The following is a 26,822-nucleotide window of genomic DNA, read 5'->3' as shown; positions in this document are numbered from 1 at the left end:
TTATTTTGTATGGTTAAAACTACAAGTTTTCATTTTACTGCATATTTCAATCTCAACATTTCTTGGCTGTTAGAACGGAAAATAAATGTTCAACTTTATCAGTCACTCTCACATTTCCTTACTTTGCACTACAGTACAGAACGTAGCCTACCTGTACAGGGGCAAAACATCCACCTGGGTCGATGCCCCGAACAAACAGCATAAAAAATCATTTTAAAAAGCCTACCTGTCTACTAATAGCGAAGGTTGACTATGACGGACCGCTAGACTGGTTTCCGATTCCTGTGCATTGTGAAATATTTAAGATGCAGTAGCCTATAGTTAAAATATTTAACCTTGACACAGAACGATATGAAAGATCTATGTACGGTACTCGGAAATGTTACATGCTACCAAATAAGTTGTAGGTATCATTCTGAAGTAGAAATGACCAGCATACCGTACTCTACGCTCCGTGGGCTGGGAGAGGGCACATTACAGTACATTATTCGTCAACAATGGAATGGATAATAAAGTTTGTGACTGTTGAATTTGAATAGCATCCCTCTTCTTTCGTAACAGTTAAAAGTTAAATAATTTTACACAACATAAAATTACGTAGTAAAAAAATGAAGTCATGTCTCCAATGCCGATTGCCGGTCTATGCGCGTGTACGTACAGAAGTTACTGTACGTTATGATCATGGACTCAGGAGTCGGAGAGTCAATGTACAGTCGCTCCAAGATACCCTGACATCAAGAGCTGGGCTGAGTGGCTCGGACGGTTGAGGAGATGGCCTTGTGACCCCAACTTGGCAGGTTCGATCCTAGCTCAGTCCAGTGATATTTGAAGGTGCTCAAATACGTCAGCCTGGTGTCAGTAGATTTACTGGCACGTAAAAGAACTCCTGCGAGACAAATTTTTGGCACGTCCGCGTCCCCGAAAATCGTCAAAGTGGTTAGAGGGACGTAAAACCAATTATATTATTATTATTATTATTATTATTATTATTATTATTATTATTATTATCATTATTATTATTGACATCTAGAGTACGCTCATTCAGTTTTGGAGCGACTGTAAATAGCTTTTTAAAAAATTGAGATTTTTTTGGCGACGGATAATCTGCAGAACGGTTAATCAGGGTTTTACTGTACCTCTTTTTTACATGTAGGAGATTAGTTTTAATATTTTTCCTTTTATTATATTTAATTTACTTCAACTTAATTTAGTTTCATCAATCAACATTTTTGTACTATTATGAATTTAATTTGTATTTAATCTAATTATTGTAATGTAATATACATATATTCCAGTGCATGGTTTCAGGCCTTAATCTCGCTAGGTAAAACCAACCAACCAACCAACCAACCAACCAACCAACCAACCAACCAACCAACCAACCAACCAACCAACCAGCCAGCCAACCAAACAAGTTTAGCTGTGTTAAAATAGGAAGTGTTGTAGCGCTAATTCTAGGGCTACAAATTAAAAGTTAATTTTATTGACTAAAGCTCACTATAAATATTGAATAACTGGAATGCCGCCTATTCTTTCCAAAATTTCTTCAAAAACACTGCACAGCCAAACGTGAGAAGTGGTGTATAACATTAACACTTTCATGAAAAGTGAGACCAATGCTGGTCCTGTATCCATACCTTTAAGAAAGGTACAAGAATGAGTGGCAAAAGCAACAGGTATATCAGAAGCATCTATTGAGAGAATCATCAAGGAAGGCTCCCAGAAAGGTACCTCCTTTGATACACCTGGCAAATATCACCAGATTCCTAAACCCATGACAGGTGTAGAGATTTTGACAAGCATGCGATTAGGCAGACTGTGTATGATTTTTACATTAAAGAAAAGACAGTATCTATGATTCATAAACAAACTGTTACAAGGAGAAATGAATGTCATGTCAAGCCCTTATTGTCAATAGTACAATCTTTAAGATACTTAATAAAAAACTTCCACCTTTACAATACCAGCAGTTGTTTTACTTCAGGACATGTTTCATCCGCATTATGGACATCATCAGCTGATAAGCAAAAAACTAGTTAAAATACTACAAGGATATTAACACATTTAAAAGAATAAAAATATGATTCAGTTGGTGAATATGTCAAGTAAAATGCGACATTTTTTTCAGGAGAATGTCAAGTGAGAATGTTTTAAACTGTAAGACAGAGATGATGAGCACCACTTTTTGAGCCAGAGTTGTTGACTTGTGTATTGTCAACACACACAAAAAGTTTTGTTGAAAATATGGCTGTTGGACAGACTTTTCATATGTTGAATTTGAAGATCGGTACAATTCTTTGTAATTAGTCTTGTTACAAGGTGAACTGTAGGAGGAACTTTTGTTTAAAAGTGCACAGATGAGAAGTCAAGTTGTGCCAATAGAAGATTTAAAATACTTTTTTTGCAACTTGCTTTATGTCGCACTGACACAGATAGATGTTCTGGCGACGATGGGATAGGAAAGGGCTTGAAATGGGAAAGAAAGGGCCGTAGCCTTAATTAAGGTACAGCTTCAGCATTTGCCTGGTGTGAAAATGGAAAACTACAGAAAATCATCTTCAAGGCTATTGGCAGTGGGGTTCGAAGCCACTATCTCCCAAATGCAAGCTCACAGCTGTGTGATCCTAACCGCACGGCCACTGCTTGGTGACAATAGAAGAAAGGTTTTCCTAAAATTAAAATAAAAATCGGTAAGTTATCCTTAAATGTGGGACGTGTATAAAAATTCCTACATGACAGAGGTGCACCTGAGTACCTATGTCTTCGATGCTTCCATGAGGCTGAACTCTGCCCATTGCTAAGGCCAACTTTCTGAAACTCATTTCAACTAGTTCAACTAGTTGTACAACTAGTTAGAATCGATGCTTATCAGTATCGAGTACCACCATGAGGAAGTGAAAAATTTCCATTGAGTTAATGATTATTTATGATACAAATGAAATACTAATATGTGAAAGCTGAAACAAAAACATTGACCAAAATTACATGTTTCATCCAATCAAGTTGGCATCTTCAGAATCCCTAAATCACATTAAATAAAAAATTAAAGTAGAATTTTCTTGGAAATACATGCAAGTACTATATAAAAATAAATTTGTGAACGGTTAATTTTTGATAAACTCGAAAACTACTACTTTGACTCCAAATACTAAATTCAAGAATGAATATTGTGTGTTAAATTACATTGATTTAGGTGGGTTTGTTTAATGTGTTAATGATTCAAACAGCTGAAAACTGCTAACTGTTATCAGGAGGGAATCTTTCATTATGGTTCATTGCCTTCTCAGAAATCAGTCAACTGGTTCAGGTGGGTGATTACTAACTGTTCTCCATTGCAATTTGTTTGATCTCTCAAAAAAAAAAAAAAAAAGTTAAGATCCATTAAATTAAATGGAATGGGGAGTGTCCCATGTATCATTGTGTTCAGGTTGACTCATTTGTGTAATACCAGATGGTTAGATTTGTTGTCTATTGTCTATAATTTAGAAGTAGGTTTGTTGTGTATTGGTTCTCAATATTCACAGAAAAACTGATTTATGGAAGTCTCAATAGCATTTGATCATTATTAGGAGTAAGAATGTGTTTTACTTTAAGCCACATATGAGAAATCCAAGTTTAATATTTCCTTACCTCTGTTTTGTTTTTTCCATTATATGATAGGATTTTCAATGTTCTATTGTATTTCTATTTTTTAATTCTGAAGAAATGGCAACATGACTACCCAAGACAGGACAATACTTGGTGGAATACTAACTACAATCTAAGGTAGAGTTACTCGTTAGCTACTTGCATCATTCCCACTTCTACTGAGTATTCGTCAATTTACCATATTTGATTTCACTCACAATACAATAAGCCTAAGTACTCAAAATGCTCCATTTCAATCTTATGTCACACACTTCGTACTCAATCCTCTTTGAAATTATGATTTGCATTCCATACAATATTTCTGTCCATGTCCAAATTTGTTAGACTGCAATACACTGAATCATTTCAACCAGGTAATAAACATAAATCAAACTGCTTATCTGAGTTCCATCTAAATGAACCCTAATGTGCCAGTTTGTGGCTTTCATTAACAAGTGCATGCATAAAAAATGAGGTTTTAAAAAACATTAAAATGTGATATACGTTCTTGTTGTTTAAAGGGGCCTAACAACTAGGTCATTAGCCCAACAGTGGCATAACAGGTGAAATCCAGTTAGAACTAATTTATACAGCTTCTACAACAAAGAATGAGTGGAACACGAAGCACGAGACATTCTCACCTGTGAGGCAGCAGCCATAGCAGAGTTTCCTTGACAGCTATTGATTATAGTAACACTAGTATTGGCCCTTCTAGAAGTAACCACTGTGGCTGGTAATGTCTGTGATGTAACCGTGATTGCCCCAGAAGTTGTGTTCTGTCCTGCAGCAATACTTCCAGAATTAGTGAAGCCTCGACCAGGAGTGATATGAAGGCGTCCACCTGATTGACTAAGATGAATGCTACTAGCAGGAGAACAGACAGCTGGAAGGAAAATAATACAATGAAATACTTGTAGCATTTGTATAAAATTGTGCAGAATCATATATTCCACAAGATGGCAACAGTACCTGTCGTTTGAGCCAGCACAGGCCCAGTACTGGCAGCAGGTGAAGGAAATGATGTCGAAATAGAAAGTATTGTGTCATCACGAAGACCTGAACCACTGCCCCTGCAATGTAACATACCATTAACTACAGTATTTACAGAGACATGAATTATCCAACTAAATCATGAAATTCTGAAAGACTTACATGCTACTTTTGTTGGGACTGGCGGTGGTGACAGTGACACCACCACTTGACACTCGCTGCGCAGCAGAGACGTTATAATGACGACCACCATTGATAGCTGTGACACTAGCAGGCATCAGGTTGATTTGTTGACTGGAGCTAAGACGTGTCATACTTTTATGGAGGCCACCTACAGATCCAGCACGACTACCCCCTGCATAATGGCAAAAAAAGAGAAGATCTTTAATGGATAGCAAAGCCACGAATATGCCTTTTAGTAAGTACATGAAAGCACGAGGATTTGATACAGAAACTCATTTCTTGAACTAATGGCTGTGAATGATAAGCTGAGTCAATGGTTTCCAAACTTTCCAGGCCACGAAGCATTCTTCAGGAGAAAAGTTCATTACAGAGCAATAATTCTTACATAGCACTTATATGACTCAACTATTTGATTTAAAAATTTTAGACATGTGAAATGTGCTTTATTTCACTAAAAATTTCTATGTTCTACTCTAATTTTACAAAACATTTACAAAAGTGAAAGAAAAAAAAAGGATGTAAGGCAACACATTTTAAAATGAACTTAAAACAAATTCCATAAATCCACATTATGAACTCATAGATCCAATCCTTAAAACCCTTTATAAAATTGTAAAACCAAAAATGCCACATGGGACCATAAAAGAACTATTCTAATGAGAGGGATGAGACTGTTTTGACTTATTTAGCTATATCTGGTTGGATATGGGCAACTGTAACTCAATATCTGTTCTACACTGAGGCAGGACCTGTAGGTATTATACTTCAGTACCTGCACAGGTAGAGAATCTCGATTCACATTAAAAAAAGTGTTTGCAAAGGGCAGAGGGGTGATGAGCTTTGCCGATACTGTTGCACGGCTGAAAGCAACGGAAATCTACAGCTGTAACCGCCGAGGACATGGATATCTCGCTTCTGAAGAAATACTGTGAAACTGCCTCTTTGCCCTAGTTGATAACACTTTGTATGTGAACCACCTTTGCTTCTCTAGTGAATTACATTTTTTATTTTTTTTAAATATGCTTCACTTCGCACCGACACAGATAGGACTTATAGCGACGATGGGATAGGAAAGGCCTAGGAGTGGGAAGGAAGCGGCCGTGGCCTAAAACCACAGAAAACCATCTTCAGGGCTGCCGACAGTGGGGTTCAAACCCACCATTTCCCGGATGCAAGCTCACAGCTGTGCGCCCCTAACCGCACGGCCAACTCGCCCGGTTATTCAAAATTCAAATTACTGACAATCATAACTAAATCTGGTGTGAATATATATTCTAACTCTGCAGCATGAGGAAAAAAAAAAAACCTTGCACAAGTTTGTATTAGCAGTATATATTTTATAAAGGTATGCAATAAACAGCGTGTTTGTGGAATGGTACTTTTATCTTCGCACCATAATAGCATATAGTCCTTTTCCCTGAGCAAGTCAGCCTTGTTTTACATTAATACATTGGTAGAAAGCAGAGCAATACTGACATTAAGCAGTATCAGTGTTTGATGGATTTGTGTACCTTCCTGATATATAAGGGGCTGGTAGATCATCTGGTATATAAAAGATGAAGCAAAGGGACAAATTTATCAGGTAAGGAGAGAAGCTTAATCATTCAGATACAGATCTGCCATGAGAAACAGACAATGGAAAGAATAAGTTACACAAATAGCAGATCCTGGAGATCAAAAGGCCATGTTTATCAGAGCAGCATATTTTCTAAGGCACTCCGAGGCCTGGAATAACTAGAGATATAACAAATTAATAAAATATACTAAATTGTGTTGAATAACAAAAATTGGTAACAGAATTTTTAAAATCTGACAAATAGATCTACATCAAAATGTAATCTCACCAACATTGAGGCGAGTCATGCTCCGATGGGCAGCAGAAGCATGAAGACGGCCAGTGCTGCGGCTGTTACCCTCTAGGCGTGGCCTTCCAATAACTAGCCGGTTCACTTCCTGACGATTCAACCAAGTAGGAGCAGGAGTGGGAGGTACTGTGGGCTGTGTTGCAGGATGGGCACTGGTTTGGAGATCAGGTCGACTGCCACCCACTTTTACTATTGTTACACCACCGCATGTTTGATTAACCTGTGAACTGAAAATTTAAATATTGAGCAAGGCATCAGTGCATTTTGACCATTTGTAGGCAATATCTTGAGACGTCTGCAAAACTTATTGTGTCAAAAAATTATTATTAGATTAAAGCACCTATCAGCACTGCATTAACAATTCATATAGATCAGAAAAAGAAACTCTTCATTGCTGATGTCCATTAGGCAGCGAAGATAACAATTCATTGAATTAGACTAACTTGCATCACTCTTCTACGGTAAATGAATTAATTACCTCAATGGAACATCAATCACTTCTGTCTTCAAGAACAGAGTCTTACAGCAGGATTATCTTATCTTCTGTGTTGGTCACCAACAATGGAGTTAAAAAGACAAGTTTGTATGTCATCATTAAAATAACTGGTTACACCAACATTCTCAATGAACGAACACAATTAAGATCACTTGCACTCTATGACTACATCATACAAAACTGCCTTTTAAACTGTAATGCTGGTAATGGATACTAAAGATCAAGTAATCTTGTCCCAGGACTCAGGTACTGAGAGATGACCAGGCAGCAAGCAGGTGGAAATGCTCTAATAATGAAATTCATTTACCATTAAAAAGTTGTGAAAGTCAGTCTACAACTGAAACATTGTTGGAAAAAGGGAAAAGAAAAGGCTAAGTAACACATTTTACAAACAGCAAAATATGGTGATTTGTGAAAGAGCTGTAAAAAAATTATTCAAACTTTTTTTTAATGCTTTCTATCACTTGAAGTTAAAATAGAATATGACTTACAAATCCAAAAGCAAACCACTGATAGCATTGAATATATATCAAATAAAAAGAATGTCAACAGCATGAATATACGCAATAATATTCACAAAATTTAAAGTAATTATGCTTTGTTATTGTTGGTGGTCGCCGGCCCCATGGTGTAGGGGTAGCATACTTGCCTCTCACCTGGAGGCCTCGGGTTTGATTCCTGGCCAGGTCAGGGATTTTTACCTGGATCTAAGGGCTGGTTTCATGTCCACTCATCCTACACGATTAGAATTGAGAAGCTGTCTGACAGTGAGATAGCGGCCCCGGTCTAGAAAGCCAAGAATAACGGCCGAGAGGATTCATCATGCTGACCACACGACACCTCATAATCTGCGGGCCTTTGGGCTGAGCAGCGATCGCTTGGTAGGCCAAGGCCCTTCAACGGCTGTAGTGCCATGGGGTTAGTTGGTTAGTTAGGATGGTTGGGGATGGTAGTGGTTGTGGTGTTGTCATTATCAGATTTGGGATGTAATTGAGTAAAAAATAACCAAATTACTTATAACGATTACATTTTTAGTAATTTTTACTCATAATCTTTACTTTTTACAAAATGCAATTTTTACTCGTAATTTACTTTTGAAAATAAAACTGTAATCATTACATTCTAGTAATTGATATATATCGCATCAAACTTTGGAGCCCCAGCACTTGCAAGGTGTCGCACCAAAGGCATATTTCAGGATACGACGTGCAGTCATTCATTTACTCACAGGTCGTCGTGATTACTGGTTGAGATTAAGATCATCTATACTATGTGGTGGTGATAGTAGTGGTTGTGGTGGTGGTGATTATTGTTTTACAAGAAAGTACAACTGGGCAACCACCCTCTATTAACACTAATCGAAGTCCCGACACTTTGAAAAATGAAGGAATCGGCAAATTTTAAAAAAAAGGCCACGAAGGGTGTTTAAATGAAGGACTGTCTAGGCCTCTAAAACCTAATACCATCAAGGTTGGGAAAGAACAATAGTTGACCACGGGAAGTCAGACAGGAAAGACAACTGAGGGTACCAACAGAAGCAACTGGAAGCAATGCCCGTCTCGCCCATTGGAACCGTTGCCACCAACCCACACTCCTAAGGTGAGGGTACTTGGCCTACCTTTTAGTCTCCTCTTGCGACAGGCAGGGGATACCATGGATGTTATTCTACCACCCGAATCCACAGGGGTTAAGTAGTCAAGAATGGAGCCAGAATAAACACGTGATGGTGACGGGACTAAGGCATTTCCATTCTCCTATTTTGAATAAATACTTTGAATCTGTTATCCTGAAAATAATGAAAACTTGATAGTGACATGCAAATTTTTTTGGGAATAATCATTCTGAAAGACTGACTAGTCTCACCTCATGATGGTAGTCACTTAATGTCTCTGCTAAAGAACACAAAATGGAGTAATGTATTTTTCCTTGCAAACTTTGGTATCATCCATCCCCATGCAGAAAAACGTGTCAGTGATTCCCTAAAGACTCGCCTTCTGTGAAGAAATTGTAAATGTACTTGTAATTTTACTGACTTTTAGAAAAAGTAATTAGTAATTGTAACTGAGTGAATATTTTCACAGTTAACTGTAATTGAGCACAATTATTTTTGTACTTTTCCCATCACTGGACATTATCATAAATTCAGTTTTAAGAAGCTTTAACAATGAAGCCATAAGCTCCAAAATCATTTTTAAAAACAAAAGTAATCTGACAACTGAGAAGTTCTATGTAAATGTTCAGGAAGAATGTACTCATCTCAATACAATTGTCAATATCAAACAACTTACATTCATGGTAACGTGAAGATGCCCATCTTAGGAATTATCTTATATATTCGTGAGGAATTCTCTTGTAAATTCACGGTATGGTTGGAGGTATCATAGCATCAAGAAAAAATCTCCCTAAAATCTCTTCTTGGAGTATAAGCTACCTGTACAGGGTACTTCCTGAATAATGCTATCTGGACCGAACTTTTAACAACTCAGAAGTAACTGTTGAAGGAAAAGCAATGGCCCTGATATTTCTCAAGTTTTCCTATTCAAGTTATTTCTTGGTTCTAATCTCCCTTCTCTTCCATTCCTGATGCCATTCTTGAAATGTTAAGTACTATGTCATTGTCCATAAGATCACTTTCATGACTACACCAGTAACCGGCTTGCAGTGAGCCAACAGCAGGCAGCAGTGAAAGGTGAAATGGGGAGTGTATGAGACTCGTATCTCTGTATTGGTGCCATTTCCTTGCTGAAAGCGACCTAAGGACATTTTTTCTACGGCAAAACCACTCGGTATTGTGAACAATTTGTGGTTTGGACAATAGCACGGTTTAAACAAATGAATGCAACTGTTGATCATGTCAGATCGGGCTGTCCTAGGTGTGTACGTAGAAAAGTTGTGAATCCTGTTCATGCAAGGATTCCATGCAATCCTTTGCATCGACAAACAATTTTGTCTCGTGAAGTGAATTTATCTCCAAGAACTATGTCATGTATTTCGAAGGATGATTTACGTGTTGGTGCATATAAAAGATACACACGGCATTTACTAACTGAAAAATTAAAGGAGGTATGCCGGTTCAGATTCCAGGCTTTGTTAACGACGTTTGGGGAGAGCCACAATTGTGACACTCTATTCACAGATAAAAACCAATTCACTGTGGAAGAGTCATTCAACAAACAAAACGATTGTGTGTACGCACGGTCCTCCAAAGAAGCAAGAGAGAAAGTTCCATGTGTGCAGCATGGACATCACCCTGCTTCTGTCATGGTATGGTGGGCAGTTTCCTGGCGGGGAGCATCGGAGGTGCAATTTTGCGAAGGTGGAGTAAGACTTCTGCACCAGTCTACCAGATAATGTTGGAAAAGGTGATACCACATATCAATTCAAAGCTGTTTGAAGGAAAATCATGGATTTTTCAGCAGGATAGCGCTCCTACACAGAAAGCAAAAAACGATGCAGCAGTGGTTGGCAACCAATGTCCCATGGTTCATCGCTGCTGCTGACTGGCCAAGCTTGAGGGGATAGCATGTCAAAAAAGGCACCGCAATATTGAGATGTTAAAAGAAAACAAACACGTCAGCTGTCAAGAAAATTCCACTGGACACGATTCATGCAGCTATTGATGAGTGGCCTCAACGTCTTCGCCGCTGTGTTGCCGCACATGGTTATTATTTCAAATAAGAGTATGTTCATTCTGTAGCATTTTTTCTATTTTATTTTTCAGAATATACGTATACTAATGGGTTTGCGCAGTTTTGTTTAGAAGTTATATGCATTGAAAGTACTGACAGAACTTATGGCAGAACTGTGTATATCTTCTATGACAGCTATACAGTTCATACAACTTCTTGAAAATCACCATCAGTATTCTAAATTACTGCTTTCTATCAAAAAACCTTCACAATATTTAATTAGTTGCTTGTCTAAGCAGTTAGTTACCTTCACCAATGGTCAGCTACTTATTTTTTCATTTCCCTCCAAACTGTCATGTTGCCTAGTAACAGTGACTTTCATCTTCCCCTTACAGTGGGAAATTGTAAAATACTAATACTGAGTTAGATTTGTGCCCAGTAAGAAAAGAGTTATTTCTTCTAAATTATGCAATATATTACTAATGAGAGCAATGTATTACTACTTTTGAAACAGAAAATGAATTCTTTAATTCTTGTTTATATATTTTCCACTCTAGCAATTATATTAAATTTTGTTGGTACCTTGCTTTCAGCAATGACTTTTTTTATGTCCTGATGATTGTCTTTGATTTCCAGTCCTGCAAATGAACCCCTATTTATTTCTGTGTGAAGGACAGTTGACAGAATGAAAGTTTTACCTCATACATTCTTCCAATATGAGGCTGTTAAAACATTCAGTACCGGTAGCTAAAGTTTTTTTTTTTTTTCATAATACTCAAGAGGTTACAGCACTTACAATTAGAGTTTGTAGGATTTACCAGTTGTGTTAAATCTAATTATTAAAGATATAAGTTTTCTGTGAATCTGCCTTGAGACAGGTATCAACTGGTCAGCTTCCATGATTCTCTTTCCTGAGCATCTTGCTTCAGTTGTTCATAGCTTCTCCCTTGTTTGACATCTGTCATAAATAACATTACACAAAATCTTTATTTTCAATCAATTTACAACAAACTGGTGAATCAGTAAAGCTTAAATGTTACAAGATTCTAAACTTAATTTTCAAAATAATTAATTTTGTATTTTAAAATCCTGTAAACCATTATTTCAACCAATAATTTTGAAGTTAAAGTCTTACTCTCCTCCTTTCTTTTCATCAAAATGTCCCTTTCTTTTTTTTTCTTTTTTTTCCCCAACCTTCTTTCAACCTAATAGCCAAAACAGCATACTTGTTAATTGTTCATGCTGCTAAAAAAAACAAACAAAGATTACCACGATCACACAGAGCAAGATATATGCCAAAGAAATTACTTCTTAATTTCTGTAAAGGCTCAAAAAAGACCCCAGAAATGTTGGTTGATAAGAATGATAAAATTCCTCCTTGATGATAACTTTGTACTAGTTACATTTCTGAATATTTATGTTCAAAAAATACAATAGCTTTGTGTTCCATGCTCATCTGTAATTGTACAGGCACCAAATAAAAATAAAAAAAAGCACATAGCATACCTGCCAACTTTCAAAAAGAGAAATCCAGAAGATCCTTAAGTGGAAAATTTTTAAAAACACGCGCATGCGTAACAGTCTTGAAACATAATGAAAAAGGACGGCAGGGGAGGGGGATTATAAACAATACAAATACAAGTCAAATAAAGTAGAACCTCGATGCATCGTTCCCAGAACTGTCATTTTCCCACATTCATCGTTGAATTTATTCGGTCACAAAAATGTTCCATGTAAACCAATGTTAAATTTCCCCGCATCTATCGTTTCTCGAACTATCGTTTTATTGCATCGATCATCGAAAAATTATTTGTCCTCGGTCACAATTTTCCCGTATTGATCAATCGTACATAAGAAAATCATACGCAAAAGTTTTTTGAATTTAGAGGGACTGCTCAATACTCTTAGCATATAGTAGCGGCAACCTGTTACGCCAGAATGTACGAGCGATACGGAGTTGCTAGTCTTGAACAAGGATCTTGTAGGCTGGAGTGCTGTGCGCAGGTTATTCATGCGCAACCTCACTACAAGCCTCCTGGTGCCAACGCTTCTCCTTGGCCCACTAACCGACCCCTAGAAATATTCTTATTTACAAGAATTAAAACATAGACAGCGTAAAACTCAAATTTGCCACCATTTTCTGTGTTGGTATAGGCTGGCTAGGGCTGCCAACTTCGTTGAAAAAAAGAGAGAAAATGGCACAGTGCGCCAGATACGTTTTAATTAGACACAGGGTGATTAATCACGCCGTATCTTGTGGAGCGTATGGAATGCTAGAGGCCTGTTGCCCACGTTGTTGCCCTCTGCCCAACAGTCTTGTTACAAGCTGGACGTAACCAAGCCAGACCAATAATATTTTCTCATAGTCTAATCTTGTAACTAGTTCCTAAGTTGGCAGCTTTGTACAAGCCGCTGTGACATCGTCTGAGCTGAGCTGCGGGAGCCGCGCCGTGTTGGGTAACTAACCTATTGTTCGCAAAGGGTATATGGAATCTTTTCCTAAATACAGGTTACCGTCGTAATATCCACACATATCTTTAATTTGCAATAAGACAACTGAACTTAAAGGTTTTCAATTATTACAAAATGTGTAAAGAAATTATGTGAAACGAAACAGCGTAAAAGCCACGCCTTTTTATTTTCATCTCGTAGGCCTATATCATGGTTGCAAAATTTTGATACCGGTATGTATAGTATGAGCTAAATGGTTAGTGCGTGTTGTCCTTTGGTTCAAGGGGTCTCGATTGGGTCGAGGATTTTAACTTCCCTTGGTTAATTCCTCAAAGGTTCGGGGGCTGTCTGTTTGCCAAATTAAACATTAGAATTCACCTTAAGTAGGGCCGCATTTTCATTTACGCGTAGATCATCTATCACACAACAACTTGAAAGACCTGCACCCTGCTCCGGAGGTCACGCACCATTATTATTGTTGTTTTCATAATATTAATATATTTACATAACGGCAAATTTCCCAATACATACATACATACGTACATACATAATCATTATAGACTGTTATGCCTTTCAGCATTCAGTCTGCAAGCCTATGTGAATTTACTAAACGTCGCCACAATCCTCGATTCGCAACTAGTGTTGTGGCCTCATTTAGTTCTATACCTCTTATTTTCAAATCGTTAGAAACCGAGTCTAACCATCATCGCCTTGGTCTCCCTCTACTTCTCTTACCCTCCATAGCAGAGTCCATTATTCTCCTAGGTAACCTATCCTCCTCCATTCGCCTCACATGACCCCACCAACGAAGCCGGTTTATGCGTACAGCTTCATCCATCGAGTTCATTCCTAAATTAGCCTTTATCTCCTAATTCCGAGTACCCTCCTGCCATTGTTCCCACCTGTTTGTACCAGCAATCATTCTTGCTACTTTCATGTCTGTTACTTCTAACTTATGAATACGATAGATATTCTGAGTCAACACAGCTTTCGCTCCCGTAAAGCAAAGTTGGTCTGAAAACAGCCCGATGTAAAGATAGTTTTGTCTGGGAGCTGACTTCCATCATACAGAATACTGCCGATTGCAACTGCGAGCTCACTGCATTAGCTTTACTACACCTTGATTCAATCTCACTTACTATATTACCATCCTGAGAGAACACACAACCTAAATACTTGAAATTATCGACCTGTTCTAGCTTTGTATCACCAATCTGACATTCAATTCTGTTGAATTTCTTACCTACTGACATCAATTTAGTCTTCAAGATGCTAATATTCATACCATACTCATTGCACCTATTTTCAAGTTCCAAGATATTAGACTGCAGGCTTTCGGCATAATCTGCCATTAAGACCAAGTCGTCAGCATAGGTCAAACTGCTTACTACATTTCCACCTAACTGAATCCCTCCCTGCCATTTTTACTTTTCAGCAGATGATCCATATAAACTACGAACAGCAAAGGTGAAAGATTACAGCCTTGTCTAACCCCTGTAAGTACCCAGAACCAAGAACTCATTCTACCATCAATTCTCACTGAAGCCCAATTATCAACATAAATGCCTTTGACTGATTTTAATAGTCTACCTTTAATTCCATAGTCCCCCAGTATAGTGAACATCTTTTCCCTCGGTACCCTGTCATATGCTTTCTCTAGATCTACGAAACATAAACACAACTGCCAATTCCTCTCGTAGCATTTTTCAATTACCTGGTGCATACTGAAAATCTGATCCTGACAGCCTCTCTGTGGTCTGAAACCACACTGGTTTTCATCCAACTTCCTCTCAACGACTGATCGCACCCTCCCTTCCAAGATGCCAGTGAATACTTTGCCTGGTATACTAATCAATGATATACATCAATAGTTGTTGCAATCCTTCCTGTTCCCTTGCTTATAGATAGGTGCAATTACTGCTTTTGTCCAATCTGAAGGTACCTTACCAACACTCCACGCTAATTTTACTACTCTATGAAGCCATTTCATCCCTGCCTTCCCACTGTACTTCACCATTTCTGGTCTAATTTCATCTATTCCTGCTGCCTTATGACAATGGAGTTTATATACCATCCTTTCCACTTCCTAAAGCATAATTTCACCAACATCATTTTCCTCCTCCCCATGAGCTTGGCTGTTTGCAACACCACCAGGATGATTTCCTTTTACACTGAGAAGATGTTCAAAATATTCCCTCCACCTCTCCAGTGATTCCCTGAGATCTATTATGAGTTCACCTGAATTACTCATAACACTGTTCATTTCCTTTTTCCCTCCCTTCCTAAGATTCTTTATTACTGTCCAGAAAGGTTTCCCTGCTGCTTGACCTAGCCTTTCCAGGTTATTACCAAAATCTTCCCACGACTTCTTTTTGGATTCAACAACTATTTGTTTCGCTCTGTTTCTTTCATCTACGTACAAATCCCTGTCTGCCTCGGCCCTTGTTTGGAGCCATTTCTGATAAGCCTTCTTTTTACGTTTACAAGCTGCTCTCACTTCATTATTCCACCAAGATGTTCGCCTTTTCCCATCTTTACACACAGTTGTTCCTAGGCACTCCTTTGCTGTTTCTACTACAGCATCTCTGTATGCCACCCGTTAACTTTCTACATCCTGAACCTGCTTACTGTCTACTGCTCGAAACTTCTCACTAATCATATCCATGTACTTCTGTCTAATTTCCTCATCCTGGAGATTTTCTACCTGTATTCGTTTGCAGACAGATTTCACTTTCTCTACCCTAGGCCTAGAGATACTTAGTTCACTGCAGATCAGATAGTGGTCTGTATCATTGAAAAATCTGCAAAAAACTCTTACATTCCTAACAGATTTCCTGAATTCAAAGTCTGTTAAGATATAGTCTATTATGGATCTGGTACCCCTAGCCTCCCATGTGTAGAGGTGAATAGCCTTATGCTTGAAGAATGTATTCATAACAGCTAAACCCATACTACCACAGAAGTCCAGCAAACGCTTCCCATTCCCATTAGCTTCCTCAGCTTCCATATCTTCCCCACATTTACCATTCACCCTTTCGTATCCTTCAGTTCTATTCCCAACTCTTGCATTGAAATCACCCATTAGCACTATTCTATCCCTGCTGTTGACCCTGACCACGATGTCACTCAATGCTTCATAAAACTTGTCAACTTCATCCTCATCTGCACCCTCACATGATGAATACATGGACACAAGTCTTGTCCTAATTCCTCCAACTGACAAATCTACCCACATCATTTGCTCATTTACGTGCCTAACAGAAACTATGTTGCGTGCAATGGTATTCCTGATAAAGAGCCCTAGCCCAGACTCTGCCCTTCCCTTTCTAACACCCGTTAAGTACACTTTTTTTTTTTTTTTTTTTTTTTTAATAGTTGTTTTACGTCGCACCGACACAGATGGGTCTTATGGCGACGATGGGACAGGAAAGGGCTAGGAGTGGGAAGGAAGCGGCCGTGGCCTTAATTAAGGTACAGCCCCAGCAATAATCTCCTATCTCTTCCTCGTTATCTCCCCTTACCCGAATATCACTTACTCCTAGCACATCCAGATGCATCCTCTTTGCTGACTCAGCCAGTTCTACCTTCTTTCTTCCATAAGCCCCATTAATATTGATAGCTCCCCATCGAATTCCATTTCGTTCGCCAAGTTATTTCCAAGGAGTCCCTCGCCTGTCAAATGGTAGGGGGACTCCATTACTCCCATAGGTCCGAGGCTTGCTTAAAATGTTCTGAGCTCGGTAAATTCATGAAGCAAGATGCTACCCTACTTGCACATAGTCCAAGTGAGGATCTCTCCTCTAACGGGTTATGGACCACCGGTGAGTTGTATAGTCCTAGCCGCCTGAGCACAAGGAGGGCTACGACTCAGAATATGTCCAAGATGCCCACTCCCATTCCATGGCAACTCGTATCCCGACTCTCAGGACCACTTACTAGTCCACTCAGCCGTTGCCCATGGTTCACGAACTAGGACGTGACTACAGCAACCCACAAACAATACAGTATTTTATTATTTTGCTTTCACCCTATTTTTTATGCTGCTCACATTTATAGTTTTCCTGCATCCATCGTCATTTTCTCGCTGCCTCCTGAAAAACGATGCATCGAGCTTTTACTGTATATGTTGTGATCACCCTTGAAATTAAATACTTATACAAAGTTACATCTTGATGAGTACTTATCTGTTTTCATTTAACACTGGGAACAATTTCCATGATCATATAAAACAAGGAAATTAAGCAGAATATGCCTCCCGAAAAGACTGATAATATAGTTTCTTAGTTGAACTCATTACGAACTCCACTGAAAGTACTAAATCGCTTAGAAATTTGTCACACAATTCCACGAGTTTCAGAACTACCGCCAATGTTACACACGCACACGAACAAAGCCTTTCAACTGCTATGAAGCACGACGCAGTTACCAAAGTTTTTTATATAAATTCACAGCCTGCTACTTTTCACGGATTTCTTTTCTTCAAAATCGCAGCCTGCTACATGTTTGAGAACATCTCATTGAATGAAGTAGCAGTTGAAGTAGAACAAGTGACAAAAGCATGTGATAATCGATAATGTGTTTATCAGTAAATTTACCGGTTGAATTTCAAACACTGCTTCTCGTATTACCAGCTACTATGGATAGTCAAACAAATCCGATTTGACCGCAGAAAGCGAAACCAAGCGCGGATATTCAAAATCCGTACAATAATGTTGTTCATCCGTACAACTGTCGAACACACTCAAAATCCGTACATTTTACGGAAAAACTGGAATACTTGGCAGGTATGACATAGTATTGTATAAGATCTTCATACAATACTTTTTGCAGAAACTGAACCTACAGATACAATGTTTATTGTGGATATGCATCTAGTAGGTGGGCAAAATAAAACTGGCCCAGAAAATATGACCCTTGTTAATGAACAGGAGAACTGCCCATCACAGAAAATGCTCGAAGCTGTGATTTCTATGCACCAATCAGTTGCTGTCATATGTCTGCACGTTCGCATCTCCTGCATGCTCTATCCCGAGTATGTCACTGTGTCATTACATGAAAGTGAGCGAGAGGAGCAGTCATGTTTAGTGACCTGTTGAATGCAAAACAAAATGGCGCTCAAGATAAAACAGTGTGTGCTCACTGTCAAGTGGGCCGATGACCTAGATGTTAGGCCCCTTGAAACAACAAGCATCATCATCATCATCATCATCATCATCATCATCATCATCATCATCATCATCATCATTGTCAAGTGATAAACAAAGTATGATTCGTGGAAAACTGGTGGGGAACTGTTTGTGTGAGAGTCAAAGACTGGAAGTGTTTCGGCAAAACCTTTAGCAAGACAGAGCAACAACAGCACTCTCCCCCTTGACAACCTCGCCGTGAGTGCATTGGGTATTCGGGAGGGGGGGGGGAGAGAGGACAATCAGCAGAGGTAGTGTAATCAACTGGTCACCTCGATGACCTAATCTCTCTCCTTGTTATTTTTACCTGCAGGCCAAATTGAAGTGTCAGATGTAATCAATAATCTTAACACACTGGAAGAGCTACAGCAGAACAATGAAAACACTATTGCTGCTAAGCCTCAGATGGAGTTGTTACGCACATCTCACAGTTTGATAAATCAAACACAGCGCTACATCGACGTCAATGGTAGCCATTTCCAGCATCTTCTGTGATGTTCATTAATGGGGCGTCAATCCTGCATTAGTCCTGTTGTAAATAAGTTTTATTTTGCCCACCCAGTTGGTGAGTGATGAATTATCATTTGATAATAATTACAAGTAAGTCTGATAAAATATTAAATGCAAGGAACGTACAATACCATGAGATCATTCCTTTTGTGAGAGACTATGCTAACACAGTAATTGTCCTGGTCAATCAACTCTGCATCTAATTAAATCAAAATCTGTCAGAAGATAGTACTTCATATCAACATATAATATACACTATCTGACAAAAAGTATGTGAACACCTCCTCGAAATTATCTTGGGCAAGTGTTACGGTACTTTGAGGAGAATTCCACCTTTACAATACAATCACACTTATTCCCTTCAGAATAACATTAACTTACACATGTTTCATTCTCATAGGGACATCTTCAGCCACAGTTCAAAAATATGATTTACAATTTGCTTTAAGTCGCACCGAGACAAATAGGTCTTATAGTGGCTATCTGGTAGGAAAGGGCTAGGAGGGGGAAGGAAGTGGTCGTGGCCTTAATTAAGGTACAGCCCCAGCATTTACCAGGTGTGAAAATGGGAAAACACGGAAAACCATCTTCAGGCCTGCCAACAGTGGGGTTCGAACCCACTATCTCCCGAATACAAGCTCACAGCTGTGTGCCCCTAACCGCGTGGCCAACTCGCTCGGTAGTTCAAAAACAAAAATAATACAAGGATATATATCTTACTGTACTTTAAATGACACTGGATGAGTCTTGTTAACTTATCCTGTCTGCCTGCCAATTAATACTTAAAACACTGTCACCTAAATGTGCATGCATCTTGAATTAAAATGTATACCACATAACATACAAGTTGGTATAAGTTAAAATCTTGATGTATTTTACAACTGCCTGGAGTAGGTCTTACAAGAAATAAGTTTCTACTTTCTTTCAGCAGAAGGCTGTAATTCCATTGTATATCCTGTTCGAGAGGAAGAACTTCTCTTAAAAGTATTTACTGATTCAAAAGATGTTAAAATTAGAAGAAGTCCAAAAGGAAGAAGCCGTTATTTTAGAAAAAAGAATTCGAGAAATTTTTTAAAACTGTGATAACGAGGAATATGGATGTCTGAGTATTTACATCCTTGCCAGGATGTTATTTTGGTCAGCCTGTATGCTGCCTTGAGCTGAACTGCGGCCAACTGACTGCTTGCTTGGAGTAGCGAGCAAGTAGGGTAAGGACTGAGGGGTCGAGGGGAATGAGAGAGGAGCGGGAGTAGGTGGATTGTGCGTTTGTTGCGGCGTTATAAAAAATGCATTATTAAAATCTCTTCAAGTAAGATGTTTATGCTTTCAGATATTTCGTTCAGGTTATACTTTGGATTATTGCTTTGGTCTATGTTCATAAACACACTTATGATCATAAAAAACAGAACACCTTGAATGACTAGAGATAGGAAGTTCATATTCACAGGACATGTTCATTAGTAAATTTTGCAGAAACGGTTCCTCCATGGGCACTGATAACTTGTTCCATGCATGAAGGCATCGATGTGTATAAGGCGCGAATTGCGTCCTGGGGTATAGCCATTCATGCTGCATTCACCTGGTTCCACAGCTCATCTTTGGTGGTTGGCATTGGGTCACAGCGCTGCACCCATCGTTTCACCATATCCCACACATTTTCGATTGGTGACAAGTCCAGTGATTGGACAGGCCAGAGCAACAGTCTGACATCCTGTGACAACAAGAAGGCAAGTGTTCGTGCAGCAACATGTGGTCGCGCATTGTCCTGCTGAAATATGGCGACTGGGGTGTCATGCAGGAATGTTATAGCTACGGGTCGCAGGATGTCATTCACATAGGTCAAACAGGTCACAGTATCCTGGACACACTCCAACTGTCATTTGTGGTTGTACCCAATAGCACCCCACACCATAAGGCCTTGAGTTGGCGCTGTATGCCCTTTTGCGAATGCAGTAAATGTGATGTATCTCCCCCTGTCTGCGGCAAACCAAAATGCGGCCATCATTTTCAAACAAACAGAACCTGGATTCATCCAAAAACACTATCTGCTGCCATTCCTGTCCCAAGTGACGTCGTTCCATACACTATCGCAGTCTAGCATGTTTATGCACATTAGTCAAAGGTAGGCAGAGAAGTGGACGACGCGCCGGTAACCCAGACCGTAATAAACTGCAAGGGTCTGTAATTCCTGTAATGTACAATGTGTTACACTGTTCCACTGTTGCGCCAGAGCTGAGGACGATGCAGATCTGTCCTGCAATGCCATTCGGATTGGGTGTCGATCTTGTCTGTGCGACCAGACCCATCTTGTCATGTTCTACGGCCTTCTGTGAACCATTCTGTACACACCTGTTGCACTGCCAACACACTTCATCCCACACGAGCAGCAATATCCTGGATGGATCCATCACGTTCTCTCATGCCAATAATGCGCCCTCTTTCAAACTCACTCATGTGATGGTACGGTTCTCGCAAACATCTGTGAGGTATCCTGCATGTCTGCTCAAGTCACACTGATCCATTACCTTCGGTTTATTGCAACAACGAGAGCTGCAGGCACATTTTACCAGTTGGTGGTGGTGCGCCGAGATATCGATGTGAACCTTGAACCTGAGGCCCGACATGGTTCAAATGCTAATAATTTCTTCAGAACATACTAATGCACATGTCCTATGAATATGAACTTCCTATCTCTAGTCTTTCAAGGTGTTCTGGTTTTTATGATCATGAGTGTATGTTCTCAAGGATGTTTAATAGAATATCTTTATTGGCTATTCGAAAAATGGATAAATCTTGATCAATTGTTGAAAACGAATGATTGAAGTCAGACACATGGCTGAGAATTTATTATATCTCTTGGCACTGACATTTCGTACTCTGTACCAAGAAGATGTCAATACCAAAAGGTATAATAAATGTTAATTATTTCTGAACACTGGATGTACTTCTTAAGGTATTCTAAACTGCATGTAATATATATACATGTACATAAATAAATACAACATGTGGTAAATAAAACTCAAAAACCCAATATAACCTATAAAATAACAATAATGGTCCCTTAGCAACAGTGTCAACAACCAGTATAATAAAAATAAACATCAATATCTCAAAAACTCTTCCAAAACAGACAAAACCCATATGGTATACTATGGATATCAAGTCTGTCCCAAAACCAACAAAAACCTCAACAATATACACTAAAAAGCAACTGGCACATCACCAAATCATTTAGCTCACTTCCACAGCCTTCTACATGACTACGTTGACACCTGGGATCTGTTATTTTGGAACTGGAGGAGGAGTGTAGTGAGTATGGTGAGAAAATTGGCAATACTAATAATGATAGCAGGTAAGAAACCGAAGAATATTTCAAAGCAGGAAATCTAAAACTGCAATGGGGAAACTTTCAACACTATTCTGGCTATGTATCCTCCCATGAAAGCAGCACCATCAATACCATGCTGTCAGCAGGAGATGAGTTTCCAGATAACACCGTTCTTTCACAAACCTGTTTTTGGGGTCAATTTTGCTGTAAAAGTAAAGTCATCTGCGTACAGGCCATGAAGGCCATTGGAGGGGTGGAAGGTAAAGGCTTCCACTATCCATAACCTTGCCACTTGATGGGGTAGAGTGGTTAGCTCTACGCCCGGCTGCCTTTGCCCCCAAGAATTAACCTGGTACTAGTTTTTGGTGTAGGCTGAGTGAACCTCAGGGCCATGTGCACATCTGGAAGTGGGAATCTTGTTTCTTAAATTTTACGACTTCCTGACGGGGATTCAAACCCACCTCGTTCTGGGCGAACCGAGCACGCCTTTACCACCTCGGCCAGGCAGCCTCCTCAAATTTGCTGTACTGGGTCAAAAGCTGGGTGGACTCAAAATAACTTGTTTATAAACTAGGAGTCTGTAACAGTAATTAAATTAAAAGTGAACATGTTGAATGAAGCTGTGTATATGAACTGACTTTGAAGAGGTTATGATAGGTGAAAGGAAGGGGTATAGATGAACTATTAGATTAAAAGGAATGGCCCAAGATTGTACAGGAAGCAGAGGAAGATGTAGAAATCATTAGTAAGACTCCATTCTTAATCATTCCAAGAGGCAAATACGAACATGAGATCACTGTGCTGGCAGTGAATAGAGGTTAGTGAAGTACTTAAAGATTATCAAATGAGAATAGCAAGCTTGTAGTTTTCGATAAATGCTGACATTGTGGGACTTTTTGTTTTACATGGAATCCAAACAGAATGATGTGATATTCATTCCAAAAATCCCATGCACATTGGCTGGGAATCAAACTACGGCCTCTTCGGTGAGAAACCAATGGCTGAGCGACTATTAATGAAAGGTATATAAAGAATGATCAATGCAGAATAGCATGTCACATACAGTACAGGGAATGATTATCACCATGTTGTTTAAGAAACTGATTGGGTAATAAGTAATGTAACCAGCGAACAAGTCAGCAATACCAACATGTCCGATAACTTCCATTACTACAAACACATCTCAAGTGCAGTGCAATTGCACACGTCAAAGCTTGTAAGACAGATGAATGGGGCTCAAATATCCAAATACTGTGATTTCATTCTTGTGCTTTCATGGTCTTCTTATGTCCACTAAGAGGGCGCAATGTTGTTGATAATTTGTTTTTAGATGGCTAAAGATACCAATCTAGAACCACAAGCTCTGATGCAATGTTGGTACATTAAATCTATGAAAGCCCCTTGTTATTATAGAGCCTGGCAGCTATTTCTTCTTGTGATTTTCTTGTTCTTCCCTACAATATCTACAATACCAACTATCAACTTGAGAAACTACTTCGGTTACAGAAGGGGTACATTATTTTTTGCCTATGATATTGTTAATGATACAAGTATATAAGATTAGTGATACAGTGTTGAGAGACTTGCAGACTGTAGGTCTGAAAGATGTGTCTACCTTCTGGCAAAACACTGAAAGTGAATACTGGCAACTCCAGGACCTCTGTCTGATGGAACTTCTTCCCTTCTACATGTTTGTCCAACTCCAATTTTTCACATCTAACTGAAATAAAAAGCAAGGTCTGAAATTGTTAAAACCCAGAAAATTATCTACTGTAATTGTAGCTATTAATATAGTTACACCCAAGCATGGATTAAATTATATCATGAAGACAAGCTCAGTTTTCTCTTTATGCCAACTTTTCATAACCACCCTTATATTTTCTTAATACCGCAGTTTTTAACAAGCAACGCTCTGAACTTACTTCCATGTAGTTTTAAGTTACAATAATTACTACTTTTATGTACTTGAGAATGAATAAAATAACTATCAATTACATATTTCCTTAGTTGTAATCAAAGCATTGATCCCTGAATGACTAAATAAAATAATGTAAGAATGTTAATGGTTGTAATAGAGGTTGTTACACCTTAAAATTAGCTTTCTATTATGATGTTTACTCTGGAGGTATTTCAAAAATATTGGAAGCCTAAGAGGGTATAGTTATAGAAAAGGTTGAGAAACGTTGGGTTGAATGAGGAAGACCATAATCACATTCTTTGTATTAATGCTTCAAGAGACAGCACTAATTTTACGGTCAGTGTGGCAATGCAGGTATCCTCCTATGGTCAACATATTCAATGCCACATTCTCTAGATCAGTTCTTCTTGGTTTACAGTTACTATTTCACTTCTTAACAGTACATTGTTTACTGGTTTCATTATGCTAATGATATAATATGCTTGTATAAAAGTTCCAACCGTCAACTTGAAAACTACTTCAGTTACTGAAGTTCACACTTTCTTGCGATTTACTCTTGAAACTGAAAGCAATTTCAAATTAAATTTTTTGATTTAACCACCAACCACTCTCAAAATATCTGCATCTTTAGCATCTTCAGGAAACCCACTTGTATTTAATAATTTTATATAATTTATCTACACCTTTCAAAATAAGTTAGGTACTTTCCATAGCATGTTTCATAGACTTCTTTCTATACCCCACAATCAATCAGATTTCAATAAAGAACATCAGATTATTAAATAAATTGCTGAGAATAACAGCTACAAGATGAACCTCATTGACAAGTTATTAACAAGAAACAGAAGAAATTAAATATCTCAGTGTACTCATCACTTCATCATGAAAAGAAAAATTGGACAGTTCCACCATACTATGGTCCAGTTTCTGTACCATTTCAATGTAGTTCCCATTTCTCAAAATTGCCAAAAACAAAGGACACCTAGCCGGGCTGAGTGGTCAGACGGTTAAGGTGCTGGGTTTCTGAACCCACGTTGGCAGGTTCAATTCTGGCTCAGTCCGATGACATTTGAAGGTGATCAAATATGTCACTCCAATGTCAGTAGATTTAGCGGCACATAAAACAACCCCCATGGGACAAGATTCTGGCACCTTGGCATCTCCGAAAACCATAAAAGTTGTTAGTGGGACTTAAAATGAATAACATTATTATTATTATTATTATTATTATTATTATTATTATTATTATTATTATTATTATTACAAAGGAAAAATAAAGTGATGTATATAATTACAGTGTGGTCACTGCAACTCTGTTTATGTCAGTCAGACACAACGAAACTTTAAAATCAGGATGACAGAACATATTATGCCATGGATATCACATAAGCCCACAGAGCCATAGTTCTCAACACCTCATAACAATCAATCATTTCTTCAATCCAGATCAACATCTTAAAATTCTTTGCACTGAAACCCAGGGCTCCATATTAAATTTTTGGAAAATACTAAAGTGCATCAAAAATAACCAAGAGACATCAATTAATGAACAAACTTCCTCACCTGAACACACTGTGATTAATAAATTGTACAGTTCCACCCGTTAACTTATTTCCACTGCCTGATCCTTATCTGACTGTATATTGTGCTGATGTCTAGTGCTCACACTACAGAAGCTTTGTCCAGAGATTTTTAAATTTATTTCTTATTTTAAGTTTTTTTAAATATGTATTTGCCCTTAGTTTGTAAGACTAATATATAGAGTCTGCACTTATGTAATAAAACTAAGCATGTTATTTCTGTTGTGCTTGTAGGATGAAGCTCAAGTCCTTAATATATAAGACTAATGTATAGAGTCTGTACTTGTGTAACACAAAATGTTATTTCTGTTGTATTTGTAGGCTGATGATGACTGAATAAAGTTGAAACTTAAGTACCTGAACTGAAGCAATTTGTGGTTTAAAAAAAAAAAAAAAGTTGCATCTAAAACCCAACATTATGAGTAAATACCACAACATCTCTGCTGCAACCACCAAATAAGTATTCTGTTGGCAACTAAATTTAGTCCCATTATATATGCTTTTTATTTTTGCTATTTGTTTTACACTGGACCGATACAGATAGATCTTAAGGCAATGATGAGGTAGGAGAGCACTAAGACTGGGAACGAAGTGACCATGACCTTAATGAAGGTACAGCCCTACATTTTCCTGGTGTAAAAATAGCAAATCTTGGAAAAACCATCTTCAGGGCTTCTAACAGTGGGGTTCAAACCCATCATCTCCAGAATGCAACAGTTATATATGTCTGATCAATGTGTCTACATCATGAACTGTAATAATAATAATAATAATAATGAATATACAGATCAAAGAAATTTATAATTCACTGAAGAAACCATTAATGACAGTGAAACATGTATAAATACCTGTGAGATGTATTGACTTCTTCTTTAGCGTTTGTCCCGCCTGGTGGCAGGGTCCGCTGTGTGGAGAAGTTGTCTCCATTTAATTCGGTCACAGGCCATGCCTGGATGTAGTCTTACAGCTTTCAGGTCGTTGTACACTGTATCGCTGTCTGGGTCATCCCTTGGGCCTCTTTCCAGCGACTTCCAATGTATACGCTGACTTTGCCAATGT

The 26,822-nt window shown here is 38.5% G+C and overlaps 1 protein-coding gene across 5 annotated transcripts in view; it reads right to left on the bottom strand.

The window, feature by feature from the left end:
- Nucleotides 1–26,822, bottom strand: part of melt (melted) — a 611,799-nt gene that overhangs the window by 216,788 nt on the left and 368,189 nt on the right. For all 5 annotated transcript variants that reach the window (XM_067141908.2, XM_067141909.2, XM_067141912.2 and 2 more), the window contains 4 exons: nt 6,645–6,892; nt 4,780–4,972; nt 4,597–4,697; nt 4,269–4,510 (listed from right to left, as the gene is read on the bottom strand). In XM_067141908.2, the coding sequence (XP_066998009.1) occupies nt 4,269–4,510; nt 4,597–4,697; nt 4,780–4,972; nt 6,645–6,892 (784 nt within the window). The remainder of the gene's footprint in view (nt 1–4,268; nt 4,511–4,596; nt 4,698–4,779; nt 4,973–6,644; nt 6,893–26,822) is intronic.

Source organism: Anabrus simplex, chromosome 2, assembly GCF_040414725.1.
Source record: "Anabrus simplex isolate iqAnaSimp1 chromosome 2, ASM4041472v1, whole genome shotgun sequence".
Lineage (NCBI taxonomy): Eukaryota > Metazoa > Arthropoda > Insecta > Orthoptera > Tettigoniidae > Anabrus > Anabrus simplex.
Note: the sequence above shows the minus strand (reverse complement) of the source record. Positions and strands in the feature narration are given on the sequence as shown.